The sequence below is a fragment of the Ruditapes philippinarum genome, unplaced genomic scaffold (assembly GCF_026571515.1).
Source record: "Ruditapes philippinarum isolate M1 unplaced genomic scaffold, ASM2657151v2 ctg689_1_1_1_1, whole genome shotgun sequence".
In the NCBI taxonomy this organism is placed as follows: domain Eukaryota; kingdom Metazoa; phylum Mollusca; class Bivalvia; order Venerida; family Veneridae; genus Ruditapes; species Ruditapes philippinarum.
This window is the reverse complement of record NW_026858375.1, coordinates 7,932-22,226: the sequence shown is the minus strand read 5'-3', so window position 1 is coordinate 22,226 and position 14,295 is coordinate 7,932. Positions and strand designations below refer to the sequence as shown.

The 14,295-nt window shown below is 33.2% G+C and overlaps 1 protein-coding gene across 1 annotated transcript; it reads left to right on the top strand.

Moving 5' to 3' along the window:
* Positions 1–276: 276 nt before the first annotated feature.
* On the top strand, positions 277–14,078 carry LOC132753009 (phosphatidylinositol 4,5-bisphosphate 3-kinase catalytic subunit beta isoform-like; the record flags this gene model as incomplete). The annotated part of the gene is made up of 12 exons (XM_060743420.1): positions 277–399; positions 842–977; positions 2,050–2,147; positions 3,030–3,083; positions 4,028–4,219; positions 5,048–5,172; positions 5,765–5,908; positions 6,419–6,590; positions 10,686–10,804; positions 11,195–11,205; positions 13,077–13,155; positions 13,920–14,078. Coding segments are annotated over exons 1-12 (1,412 nt in total), but the record flags the coding sequence as incomplete, so codon positions are not given.
* Positions 14,079–14,295: the final 217 nt, after the last annotated feature.

The window sequence follows — 14,295 nt, the reverse complement described above, 5'->3', positions numbered from 1 at the left end:
GAGCGGCCAATTTATAATAACCGCGGATGAATTCAAAAAATCTGTCAAGCAAATCAAAACAAGTCACATTTTAAAAGGGAGACCATCAAGCTTAACATCAAAAAGACTGTTCTAAGCTATATAAGCCAGGTAACAGACGTTATAATAAAAAGCCCCTGTCAATATCGATAATTAAAAGATTTTATGTTTAACAAAAAATACTTCAAATTGTAATTGTTAATTGTAGAGTTTAATCATGGTAGTAAAGTGCCGAGGGATGTGAAAACCACAAACGAAATGCCAGTAATAGGTGGTATTTGTAATATTGGAGCGACCTTGACCTTTGACCTTCAGGTCATGGATGTTCAGACAGCCAGCAGACTGTGCTTTACTCTACATGGAAGAATGAAGGGGGCAAAGGTATGTTGTTTTTCTAGAAAAAAATCAATACCTCATGATTAAAGGTGTTATAAGCAAATTTACAATATCTTAATATGTTTGTTGTCTTAAACAAAAGTTTATTTTGTTTCAGATGGAATGTAATTCAAATATTTTTCAGTACTAAAATATTGATTATAATAAGAGAAAATTTCAGTTAAACCTTTCCTTTTATAACAAGAGACCTCATTCATTTTCATCACTAATAAGTACAATTAAATTTAAGAGGAAAAATATCCTTAAATTAGGATATTACAATTTTTTAATGTATTTGATATGCAGCATTGATTAGGGCTTCTTTACCAAGTAACTTTGTTTCTTAATTTTCAAGCAGACTCTCAAAATTTGAACATTGGCAGGATATTAACCATAGTTGTTTGAGAAAATAATTATATATATTCAGTATCTTTTACTTATATTTCAGAGTTTGAATCCAATAGCTTGGGTAAACATTCCAGTGTTTGATTTCCGGTCTCGACTGTTGGTTGGGGAACACAAGTTAGCCATGTGGCCTGTCACAGCTGAATTGCAATTAGAAGAAACTGGTTGCTATCCACTAGGTAAATATTTATCAAAACTTTTTTTATTTACCCTTTACTGTATAGATACTCATTTTAAATCACTTATCCATTTCTCCATAGATACCCTCATTGACTCATCCATTTTTCATAAAACACAATTTAACTCACTTAAGAGTTTATGAAAATTATCAATCAATTACAAGGAACTCCATTTAATTATTTCTGGAAACTTTTAACCGAATACAATTAAAGAAAACAATGGACATCATACTTGAATTTTTTTTTTATATTGTTAATTTATTGAAATCTTTTGTGTGTAAGGGAGATAAATTTTGTCATATATTCTGATCAGGTTATACAGAGTTATGTTATCTTGGTGAATAGTCTAAAACTATTTTGATGTATTGAGATTGTTTTTAGAAAAATACAACAAAACATATAAAATATAACATAAAGAAGGGCATTCTGTATCATATTTTATTTACAGAAAGGATTCTAGGAATTAAGTTGTAAAACATTTCAAATTTACGAATTAAAGAAAAGCAGGGCTCTCCTGTTTGCTTAAACTTTTATGACATCAACTTTATCTAAACTTTATTCACAACTGATGTAAATTTAAAAATCTATTTGTATTTCAATCAAAGGAAGTCACCATCCAGAAATATAGATTAATTGTTGCGGTCAAGTTATATGTTATATGTATCTGTATAAATGGCTGTTTGCAATATAACCCTCATATAGACATTCAGGTTACAGTCAGACATGTGTTAAAGACACTTCTGAATAAGACCACTCTGTGGATAAAGACCATTTGTCAATAACCACTTTTTAATTTAAAAGAAAAGAGTAACCCCAATATAAAGACCATTTGTTTGTTTATGTCTTGTCTCTTCTTTAGGTGTCCTTTGTTCACAGAGTTGACTGTATTTAGGTCAACACTCATTTATACTCGAAAGTGTATAGTTTCCTACACAATCAAACTGAAATAGATTTGATATAAACCAATCAGTGATACTGAACCAAAAAACCTGTCAAAAACGTATAGCTTATAATGTTATAATTATAGTGTTATGTAATAAGAGAGGTCATGTTATATGTTTTATACTTACAGGAAGTGTGTCATTGAACCCCCATAGCACTATTGCGTTAACTGTGAAATTCTCTGAATATAACAGAAGTCCACCCATTGTGTTCCCATCCGATGAAAAGGTACATCCATTACATTAAATTATTTGACATCATTACTTTATAGTTTGAGTGTGTTTTTGTTTATTTTATTCAATCCAAAGTTGTTTTGAAAAATACACTTTGTCTTAAATATTTGTTGAGAACAATTTTCTATTACTTTGTGCTCAAAATGTTAGACACAACGTTTTCCTTATATTTTTAACATATGATTGATTAAAGAAATAACGGTGCTTTAGGAAAAGCTAAAGCACTCATTATGGTTAAACTTGAGATAATTTAGCAGAGTTCAAATCCATTTCAAGTGAATCATTCTTGGCTCCTAAACATGGATAAAACTTCTTGTACCACTACAAAATTGGACTCTGGGGTGTCCATGGACGAGTGGTTAATTTCGTTTTTCAAACTACTTGCCCCTGACTGCTGTTGGTTCAAAGCAAGGGACTTGTGATTCTTTCATGTGAGGAAGCTATCCAGCTAGCTTTTGGAATGTCTATGGTTCTACTCAGTTGCCCGTTTGTGCCTGAAATGATGCACGGAAGGGAACCTGAGGTCTTCCCCCACCAGTAAAGCTCTGACACCATTGCATGGTTGCCTTTTCAGTATTATTTAAATTGCTCTTAATCCTCTCATTTTAGAGCCTATTAGAGCTCAAGATCGAAGATGCTTGAACATCTTTTCATTAATAAATTGACTATAATCAAAGTTTACAACCTGAGATGAATTTATTTCAAGATTGTTCAAATGCATTTTGTATATTTTTAGTATTAAGACATGTGAAGTAATATAATTCTGTTCAGAAAATAGATTCTATAATGTGATAAGTTACACTTATGAATTTCTACTCTGGTTTTCTTTAGCATAGCTAAATAATGTGAGTGTAATTTATTTATTTTCCCTGAACAGATTAATGAACTAGCTGCAGGGAACATGGAAAGGCCCGGAACACCAGGCCATCCTGTAAGTTTATCATAAATACTGTTTCTTAAAGCTTCACTGGATTTTTTTAAAGTCAATATTATATGAGCGGCGTCATGACAAAACCGACATAATGGGTTTGCAACCGACATGGATCTAGACCAGCCTGCGCATCCGTGCAGTCTGATCAGAATCCATGCTGTTCACTATCAGTTTCGTTACTTGTAATAGGGTTTATAAGCGAACAGCATGGATCCTGATCAGACTGCGCGGATAAGCAGGCTGGTCCGGATCCATGCTGGTTGCAAATGCATTATGTTGGTTTTGTCATGACGCGGTTCATATAACTCTCTGAAGAAGTAGGGGTTGTTTGCTTTACACGGAGTGTCTGTCTGTCCATCTATCTGTTAATAGAGGGCACCTTGTCCAGAATGTTTTGGCCTGCATAACTAACATTTTAGAGTAGAGGTTGGATGTACAGTTGACTGCCCCTTTTCATTTTGTAATCAGAAGTTCAAATCTTGTTCAATAAATAACTAAAGAATACATTGACCCATAGTCCTGAAAGTTGTTGTGGGTTTTGTTATGACTAAATACATCCTTATTTTTTCAGGTTTGTTGATCAAAGTGACCTTTACCAGGAAAATCTTGTCCCAAAAATAACTTTCAGGTTTTAAATATATCTATATCCAAACTTTATGTGACTCAACTCCCTATGTTTTTTATTCAAACCCTCTCTGTAAATACTGTATTTAAGTGGATATTTCCACTTGTCAAAAAGTGAGTGAATTTAAAATTCCAGACATTTCATATGAGGAATTTGAATTGTGGTAGGATAGAAATGCTAGCGGAAATTTTAAAGAATAACGTCAATTCATAAAAATTCACCAATATTTCCGTGTCGCTAACTTAACCACTTACACAGTAGTGAAACAGCAATTATTGTCCTTAGTAAAAAAAATACCGTTGAAACATTGATATTACAGGACTGGCATCCACCAAAGAAGATGGTTCGTCAGCTAGATGATATACTGAGCTCGCGGCAGTGGGACTGTCTACATGAACAAGACAAAGACTTAGTCTGGACTATGAGAGTGGAGATACGAGAGAAAAATGCACAAGCCTTGCCTCTCGTGTTGAAATCAGTGAAATGGCATAATCATATAGATGTTGCTAAGGTAACTAGTGTTCTTTTGTTCTAAACTTACTTCGGAATTAAGATTATTTTAGGTTTTCCTCAGCTAATCCAGTGGTACTAGAAAACTTTTACAGTTACAGTTTTGAAAATAAACGCAACAGGTTGACTTATCTATCGTGACCAGTAGTGCACCGTGAAACTATAAGGATAAAAGTTTGTTTGTACCGCAGAATTAGCTTGAAAAAAAACACATTTGCTGAGTTCAGGATAACATCTATTTGAAGAAGGCATTGATATGAAACTTATCATATTAAGGCAAAGGTTTGTGTTACTTATTGTAATTTGAACACTTGCTTTTGCATTCATCTTTCATTATTTTTAAATATTGTCGCTTAGATTAAAGATTGATTTTTAGTTTTTAATTTGAAATTTACTCATACAGTTTCTGATTTTGCATTAAGAAAGTTAGGATTTGAATTTGAACAGTTTGTAAAACTTAAAAGAAGCCCAAAAAGGGGCATTTTATTTGCTCTTACATCTGTGTGTGTGTCTTCCTGATAAATACAGGATTTGTTATCTCATTGCCCATTCTATAAGGATATTTTAACTATAACTAGAAGTCTCAGGTTATGGTTTATATAAGGATATATACTAGTGTATTTAAATGATTTAAAATAACTAGCCATGGTAAAGGGAGACCATAGACGACCATATTGTATACCATTACAGGGCAGTCCATGTGTACTTTCTTTGAATTAGACAGATGGTTTTTTCACATTAATGTATTTAATGTAATTGGCGGGTCTTGATCCCATTTAGGATGTTATTCTGGCAAACCATACAATATACATGTTTTATTTAATTACAGATGCAGATTTTGTTAAATTCATGGGGTCAGAAGATACCTGTAGATCATGCTTTAGAATTGCTAGATTTTAACTTTCCTGACAAAAATGTACGAAGATATGCCGTGAACTGTTTACAAGATCTCAGGTAATGTTTGCTTTTGTTCTCTATTATTTATTAATATGTGTCATAATAGAATTATCAATAAAATGTTTTATAAGCAGATTTGTGTACCATATCATTTTTTGTAGCACATTTTTCTTTCTGAAACAAAATGTTGAGAAAATTTCAGGAAAAGAAAACACGGGTCATGCAGTGTCACTAAACTTTAAACAAAACAATGGCTTTTCAGGAAAAATATACACTACACATGTATTATGTAGGATTTATCAGAATTTACTGTATTGTACATACTATTTGAGTGAGACTGCAAAAAGTGTTGGAACACCACATTAAATTCTATACTCATGTATATACCGGAGAAGGCGCTTAAATGATTAAATGTTAAAATCTTGTCTTTCAACTCACCAAATTGCACTTTTTAGATGTCTAATTCATCTTGTTATAATGATGTATATATGAAAATGAATGATAACTGTAAGAATAAGCGGAAAATGTGATATTTTTCTATTTTGTGATCACAAGTTCTCCTCCAACATTTTAGTGAGTTAAGTCCATACTATTTTGCTAATTTCTCAACCTTAGATAAGAAGTATATGTAGATGCACTTGTATTTTAGTGATGATGAAGTGTCACTTTATCTACTACAACTTGTTCAAGCTTTAAAGTATGAAAATTATTTGTACTGTCCACTGTCGGAGTTTCTTCTCGAACGTGCACTCAGGAATCAACATATCGGTCAACAACTTTTTTGGCTTCTAAAGTGAGTATTTTAGTATCAGTATGCTACTGTATGTGGGCTATAAAATTATTAACAGTCAAACTTTTTTGGCTTAATTTCAAGGGTATAAGCAAATAAATTTAAGTAGTTTATGGTTTTGAATTAATTATTGAGTTTGGGGAAAAAAGGGTGGTTGAGTGATCCAACAATATTGAGCAAGTAAATTCTGACTATGGGTCTCGTTTGAATACTACTAAGAGATGATGGAAGAGTGAGATCCCTTTCGAGCATTAAAAAAAATAGAAAATAAAGTGAAGATGGCAAGAAGCTCCTGTTATCAATGTTTTATGTCGGCCCGCTTAGCTCAATAGGGAGAGCATAACTGTACTAATTGCCATAAAGCAACAGAAGCAATAGATATTGATGGTAATTTGCCAGTGAACTATAATATGACACAAAAGTTTTTGAGAAATGAAAACAAATGCATTTCTAGGACATAATGTGCCTTTTACATACTTGTTGCTTTGACATAATAGTTGCTTTGATTTTCAGGTCTGAGCTACATAACCCAATTGTTACAGTGAGATTCGGTTTGCTGTTAGAGACATATCTCAAAGCCAGCCCAGACCATTTGAACGTGTTATACAAACAGTTTGATGCCCTCAATAAACTCAATGCCCTCAGTCAACTCATAAAGTCGGAGAAAATTGAGTCCAATAATGAGGTATGTCTTATCGAACCTGGATTTTTATTCATTACTGAGTCAAATTTTGTAGTTAGTTATGTATTCTTCCATAAAAACTGAATGTATACATTAACAGGGAAGAAATCAGGCATTAACGGATAAAACCTCAAGACCATGCACTGTTATGTCAAGTTGTTATGCCACCGCAGCATCTGCAATTCGGTGACATATAGTGATTCACCTATGCGTGTTTGTGTGTTATATAGATTGTATAGTGAACTTAAAAATCTTCTTGTGAAAAACCACCAGTCTAATTTCAACCAAACTTGGTAGGATTGATCCTTTGGTGAAGGGCTTCCAAAATTGTTAAATAATTTCATTCCATGCAGAAATCTGGTTGCCATGGCAACCAAAAGGAATTATAAGAATAAATTTGAAAAATCTTCTTGTAAAGACCCAAAAGGCCTAGAGCTTAGATCTTTTGCATAAGGCATTGTCTGGTAGACCTCTACCAAGATTGTTCAAATTATAGTCCTTGGGTCAAAATCGACCCCGCCCCGGGGGTCATTGATTTTCACTATATGTACATATAGTAAAAATTTAAAATACCTTCTTTTAAAGACCCAAAAGGCCTAGAGCTTAGATATTTTGCATAAGGCATTTTCTGGTAGACCACTACCTAGATTGTTCAAATTATAGCCCTGTGGTCAAAATCGGCCCACCCAGCGGTCATTAAACCTCCCTTATATATATATATATATAAATATATATATATATATATATATATATATATATATATATATATATATATATATATATATATATATATATATATATATATATATATAGAGAGAGAGAGAGAGAGAGAGAGAGAGAGAGAGAGAGAGAGAGAGTAAAAAGTTCTTCTAGCAATTGACAATTGCTAGAGGTTAGATATTTTGCATGAAACATTGTGAAGTGAACCACTAGCAAGATTGTTCAAATAATAGCCCTGGGGTCAAAATTGCCCCGCCCCGGGGGTCATTGATTTTCGATATATACATATAGTAAAAAATCTTATTGTCTGAAGGTACAAGGCTAAGAGCTGAATATTTGTTAAATAATATCATCTATAGGTACTCTACCAAAGTTGTTCAAACTTTGCCTCTATTGTCAAAATTAGGCCTGTCCAGGGGGCCATAGGTTTTCCTTAAATGTATATAGTAAAAACTTAAAAAATCATCTTCTCTAAATTTACAACGGCTAGAGTTAAGATATTTTGCATAAAACATTGTGTAGTGAAACTCTAGCAAAATTGTACAAATTATAGCCCTGGGGTCAAAATTGGCCCCACCCCCAGGGGTCATTGATTGTCACTACGTAAATAGAAAAAAATAAAAATTCTTATTGTCTGAAGGTACATGGCTTTAGAGATTTGATATTTGGCTAGAGATTAAATATATGGCATGAGACTTTGCAAAGTGAACCTATACCAAGATTATTCAAATTATAGCCCTGGGGTCAAAATTGGTTCCGCCGTGGAGGTCATTGATTTTCATTATGTACATATAGTAAAAACGTGAAGAGTATTTTTGTCTGAAGGTACGAGGCATAGAGTTGTGATGTGTGCTATATAATATCATCTATGGGTCCTCTACAAAAGTTGTTAAAAATTTTCCCCTGGTTTCAAAATTGGCCCTGCCCGGGGGCAGTGATTCTCATTATGTACACATAGTAAAAAAAATAAAACAAATGCATTCTGAATTGGAGAAAGCTTCAGCTTAGATAATTGACTCGAAATAATGTTTGATGGACCTGCATCATGATTGTTTTGAATTAAACCCTTTGGTCTAAATTTTGCCTTGCCCAAGGGGACAGTGATCTACTTTCTTGTCCTTTGATGCACAGCAATGAAATTTCGACCATGTGCACAGTTTTAGTTGTAAAATTGAACTTTGATATCAGGTGACCTAGATTTTAATGATGTGACCTACTTTCTTGTCCTTTGATGTACAGCTATGAAATTTGAATCATGTGCACAGATTAAGATGTAAAGTGAACTTGTATATCAGCTTGACAAAGTGTCTTACTGTGTTGCCCTTAAATGTAGTCATGAAATTTAGGTTGTGTGAAATATGACCTTCACCACCAAATTCACTAGACTCTAGTGCATTGATATATTCCTACTCTGATCTTTTATTGGATTAACAATAGATTTAACCATTAATCTGATAAGAAGAATTAGATAGGTCAGGGATCTATGCATTATGACAATCTTCAATTGTATAGAAACAAAAAATCTGTTTCTACACTACTATTTAGTGTTGTATAAATGCAGTGGCATAGCATTTTGCTCAAATGCTATCTTGTTTAATAAAAAAAAAGCTGACGGCAATGGCTGCCCTTTTAATTTTCATTTTCAAAACATTACACTTAGTGTCAAAAGGCATCACATTCACACGTAAAACGAGTAACTAAAATGGTTTCTTAATTGAAACAACAAGCAACAAAATGTGGATCTATGGATTTAATAATATGGCAACTTTCCAGCTTTGCTGATGGAGAAAATCCTCAAGTACCCCTCTTTACATATTTAGCTAACCTGAGCACAAATTACTCAAGGGTGAGTTTTTGTGATCACCCTGCGCCCGTCGTGCGTCCTCAAAAACATGACGCCAAACTCTAAAAACAACAACTCCTCCTATGCGAATAGGCCAATATTATTTACACTAAGCAGGAATGTTTCTTGCATGAAGCCCTTTTAAAAATAGTTCAAAGAATGCCATTCCATGCTAAATACTGGTTACCATGGCAACTGAAAGAAAAAACTTTTTCTTTTTTTTTAAACCGAAAGAGCTGGAGCTTGGATATTTGGCATGAAACATTTTCTAGAAGATCTCTACCAAGTTTGTTCAAATCAACTCCCTAGGGTCCAAATTGGCCCTGCCCCGGTGTGTCTTTGATTTTCCTTATATGTACATGTAGTAAAACTTAAAAATATTCTTGTGACTATCGGAAAAGACTATAGATGAGATATTTGGCATAACACATCTTCTAGTGAATGTCTACCAAGTTTGTTAAAATAAATGCCCTAGTGTCAAAATTGCCCCTGCCCCGGAAGGTTATTGATTTTCCTAATATGTATATATTAAAACCTTAAAAAATCTTCTTGTGGCAATCCAAAAGCACTATAGATTAGATATTTGCCATGAAGCATCTTCTAGTGAATATCTACCAAATTAATTCAAATAAATGCTCTAGGGTCAAAATTTGCTCCACCCCAAGGGGTCATTGATTTTCCTAACATGTATTTAGTAAAAACCTTAAAATAGAGAGAAATAAAGAATCCCTAAAGAAAGCCCAACAAGACAAAATTGAAAATGTTGCAGGCTGGGTTTGATTGAGCCTGTTCATGGAAGGTAATGGAAAGTGCAAGTAGCCGTCCACGCCCGCTAGCACCGCCTTAAGCAGAATTCAACATTTAATCATGGTGATGGTGAAATTTTGAATTTAGAAACATTCACAGATGTGTTCATATGGTGATCTTTTGACAATCCGAAAGCACTATAGATTAGATATTTGGCATGACACATCTTCTGGTGGATGTTTACAAGATTATTCAAATACATGCCCTATGGTCAAAATATGAAAGAATTTGAAAAAAAGTCATGAGCCGGAAATAAAACATAGAAATATCGCACGAAAAATCGGCACGCCACAGTCTGAAATCGAACCACGGGTCTCTGGATTTCCGGTTCAGTATGCTTACCACTACCCCACAGCTGTCGTTGCTTTTGCTAATTAGCATAAAGAAAATGCAATGGCCTTTTAGAAGCCCTGGGTCATCTTAAATCACTCAATCTGCGAGCTTGGCCTTTATATGCCTCCCTGTGGATATGTTAATGCATGAAAAATGATTTCTATTAAGAACTAATTAATAATTAATTGGAAAAAAGTTTGTTTCTACAATTGATCTTTTTTATAAAATTCCATATTTTATTGATAAACATCCATGTTCATTGTATCATTTGTATAACCTCCACGTTCATTGTATTATTTGTATTTCATCCATGTTCATTGTATCCTGTGTTTTTCATCCATTTTCAATGTATCGTTTGTATTTTATCCATGTTCATTGTATCATTTGTATTTCAGAAATCGATGGAGCAGGCACGTGCAAACATGAAAATAATTTTAGCACAGAAAACCTACCAGGAGAAATTATCCCACTTAAATAGCCCACTTTCACCTTTATATAGAGTCAAAGAACTTAAGTAAGTGTACAGAAAAGATGTTCTTTCATATTTCCTTCCAATCATTGACAAAATAAGGTGACGAGAATTTGACAGCTGGACTGAGAAGAATACCTTGATAATACCTTTGATTCAGTTAATTAGAAAAAATATTACTTCCAAATAGTGTTACTTATTTTATGACCATCAAATTAATTTTGTAGGTAACTGTAGGTAGTTCTGTCTATTTTTACTCAATAATGATTTTATCACTTTTCTTATACATGTACTTCAATATTCAATACTTGAAGTAGTTTAAGATGCTATTTTATGAACAGTTTGTCTACACGGTTGCCCAATTTATACAACTATTATCGACTTTGATGTGAAACAATACTAGGTTATAGAGATATGAATAATTTCTATTTATAGCACAGACCAGTGTAAGTTCATGAACTCAAAGAAGCGCCCCCTATATCTTGTTTGGTCTAACGAGGATGATGAAGGCCAAGAAATCCATATTATTTACAAAAATGGGGATGGTATATATAATTTATTATATTGTAGAAGTATTTTAAGAAGTAACAGTCCACTAATAGTCTGAAAATATGGCAAATTTAACACATAAACTGGATCCAGTGATAACTAAAAAGTACTGAAAATATTGTAATGAAACTTGATATATGGATAGATGGCAGTATGGAGATTATGCACGTATTTTTCTTTTCTTTACTTTTTATGTTGAAAATTCTGGTTGCTTCGCAAACTAACAGTCTGAAAATATGGCAAAATTAACACATAAACTGGATCCAGTGATAACTCAAAAAGAACTGAAAATATTTTTATGAAACTTAAAATATGGGTAGATGGCAGTCTGGAGATTATGCACATCTCTTTCTTTTCTTTTTATGTTGAAAATTCTGGTTGCTATGGCAACAAATAGACTGAATTTCAAGATTTCTGATTTAAATCTTTAAGCTTTTTCACTTTAAGTTCATTATTTCTTAAGGTGTTTACTTCAAACTTTAAATATAAGTTTTCTGGTCATCAACCACATCATATGTAACAAGGTTTACAACTTTAGCACAAAAGTTTTCAGAATTACCTCCCTTGAACTTAGAATTTTTATGAAAAAATATTGTCGTTTTTAAATAACTTCTTTATTTCTTAATGTATCTACTTCAAACATCATATATATGTTTCTTATTATCACTTAACATTTTTGAGAAGGTTAAATACTCTAGCATGACTATTTTACTATTTTCAGAATTATGTTCCCCTTGAACTTAGATTTTTTTCGAGAAATTGGTATTTTTTACTCCAATTTCTTCATTCCTTTAAACTTAAAGTAAATCTCACATTAAATATGACAATGTTCATAAATCTAGCATATTTTATTCAAGAGTTATCTTCTCTTTAAGAATTTTGCATTAAAATATGTTATATTTTGGTAACAGGGATGTTTGAAAAAATAACTTTAGAGTCTCCTTCAGTCTTTCTGTATGTATTTCTGTCTGTCGGTTCATAAAAACTGTTTTCTGAGATCACTTTAAAAGATTTTTACCAACAAATTTACTTAAAAAAGACAAAAGTTGAAACATAAGTTATTTTTATTCATCCTGAGAAAATTGGACCTTTTGATTATCTGTTGTATAAACATAATTTCCTTACTAGGCGGGGAAACTTAACACATTACTGTGATATAGACTAACTTAGAACTCAAAAGATTTAAGTTCATTCATGTCATTCATTCACTGGTAAAATTGAATGGCCAAAGACCCATCATAATGTTGCTGGGGTTCTAACCGGTAGGGGACTTATGGATTGCTTGCAATACCATGATAATTGCTTGTTTATTATGTATTGAGATTCATTTTTAGCTCGGCAAAGAATTTTGAGAGCTATTGTACTCACCCAGGCATCAGTACCACTTTTGGTCAAGTTTTTGTGTGCAATTTGATATCTCCGAAACTATTGAAGAAAATAGGTAGAAACTTCACACACTTATTTTAAAGAATTATAGAAGGTCACTGTCGAAGGTCCATAACTCTTACATGGATTTTGATAGAATTATGGCCCTTTTTGAACTTGGGGAAAATTCTACATTTTCCAGTCTCTTGCTTTACTGTCAAGCTTAGAGAATAGTAGAGCTTGCTGTCCCACCAACAGCTCTTGTTTTGGTAATATAGCAGGAATATAGACATAAAAAAGAATCAAGTGGTAGATTACAGTTTATTTGAATGATAATGTCACCTCTTAGAACCTGTAAACAGCCACTTTGATTACTATTTACTAACATTTTGTTTGATTTCAGATTTACGACAAGATATGTTAACTCTACAAATGCTTCAAGTTATGGACAGTATTTGGCAAGCAGAGAATTTAGATCTAAGGTAAGTAACAGGCGTTTAAGCTAGGACTAAAGACGCTCTAAATATAAGCAATGCAATAGATGAATATTGTATTGAGCTATGCTATTTTTTTTGAAAGTTAACTAAAAATAGAAGGTAAATATATCTAGTATAATGTGTTGCAGTTTTAATAAGATTTTGCCTGGTAGTGCATTGAATGGTAAAGGATCGTGTTTGTTATATATCATGTAACTGATTTAAAATAACATAAATGCCATAATGTTATTATTATCTGTAACAATAGGATAACAGGGTAGCTTTATAAGAGTTGATCATGTGACCATGAGTACTTATAGTTTTTTTGTGTTGGTTTGTATGGTTTCAAGTCATATTGACTCTGTAAAGGTGATTTGATGGCTATAAAGTATTACTGTTGGAGGAAGACAATGGGTCTCCAGCTAGGCATTATTTTCAGCACAAGCATTGACTGGATCCTATGATGAAAGGAAAATTCTATGCGACAATTGATCTTGGACATTGATAGTAACAGCCATTTTAACAGGGCAAGCGATGTTCATTGAACTGGTCCCCCTAAAAAAACGCAACCAAACAGGAACCAGGGTAAGGTACCCAGCTGGCCACAGAACAAAGTACCAATTAAGCCATCAAACAAAAATATTAAAAGACACTTATCAGCTATGTTTAGACTAGTTGACTATCTTTTATACATGTATAATAATTTTATGTGTAATATTGATGATTGTGTTAAAAGTAATGGTTGATCATTATTTTGGCTGTTTAAACAGGATAAATGCATACGGGTGTATAGCAACAGGGTTTGAACAGGGTATGATAGAGGTTGTACGACGATCAGCTACTCTGGCTGAAATACAGAAACAAGGAGGAGCTTTTGACAAGAAGACACTTTATGAATGGTTAAAGGATAAAAACAAGACAGAATCCGAGTGAGTTATTATAATTAAACCGCGTCACGACAAAACCAACATAATGGGTTTTCGACCAGCATGCATCCAGACCAGCCTGCCCATTCGCCAGTAGAGAAACTGATAGTGAACAGCATGAATCGTGATCAGACTGCGCGGAGGCGCAGGCTGGTCTGGATCCATGCTGGTCCCAAACACATAATGTTGGTTTTGTCATGACGCGGCTCATATGATTATG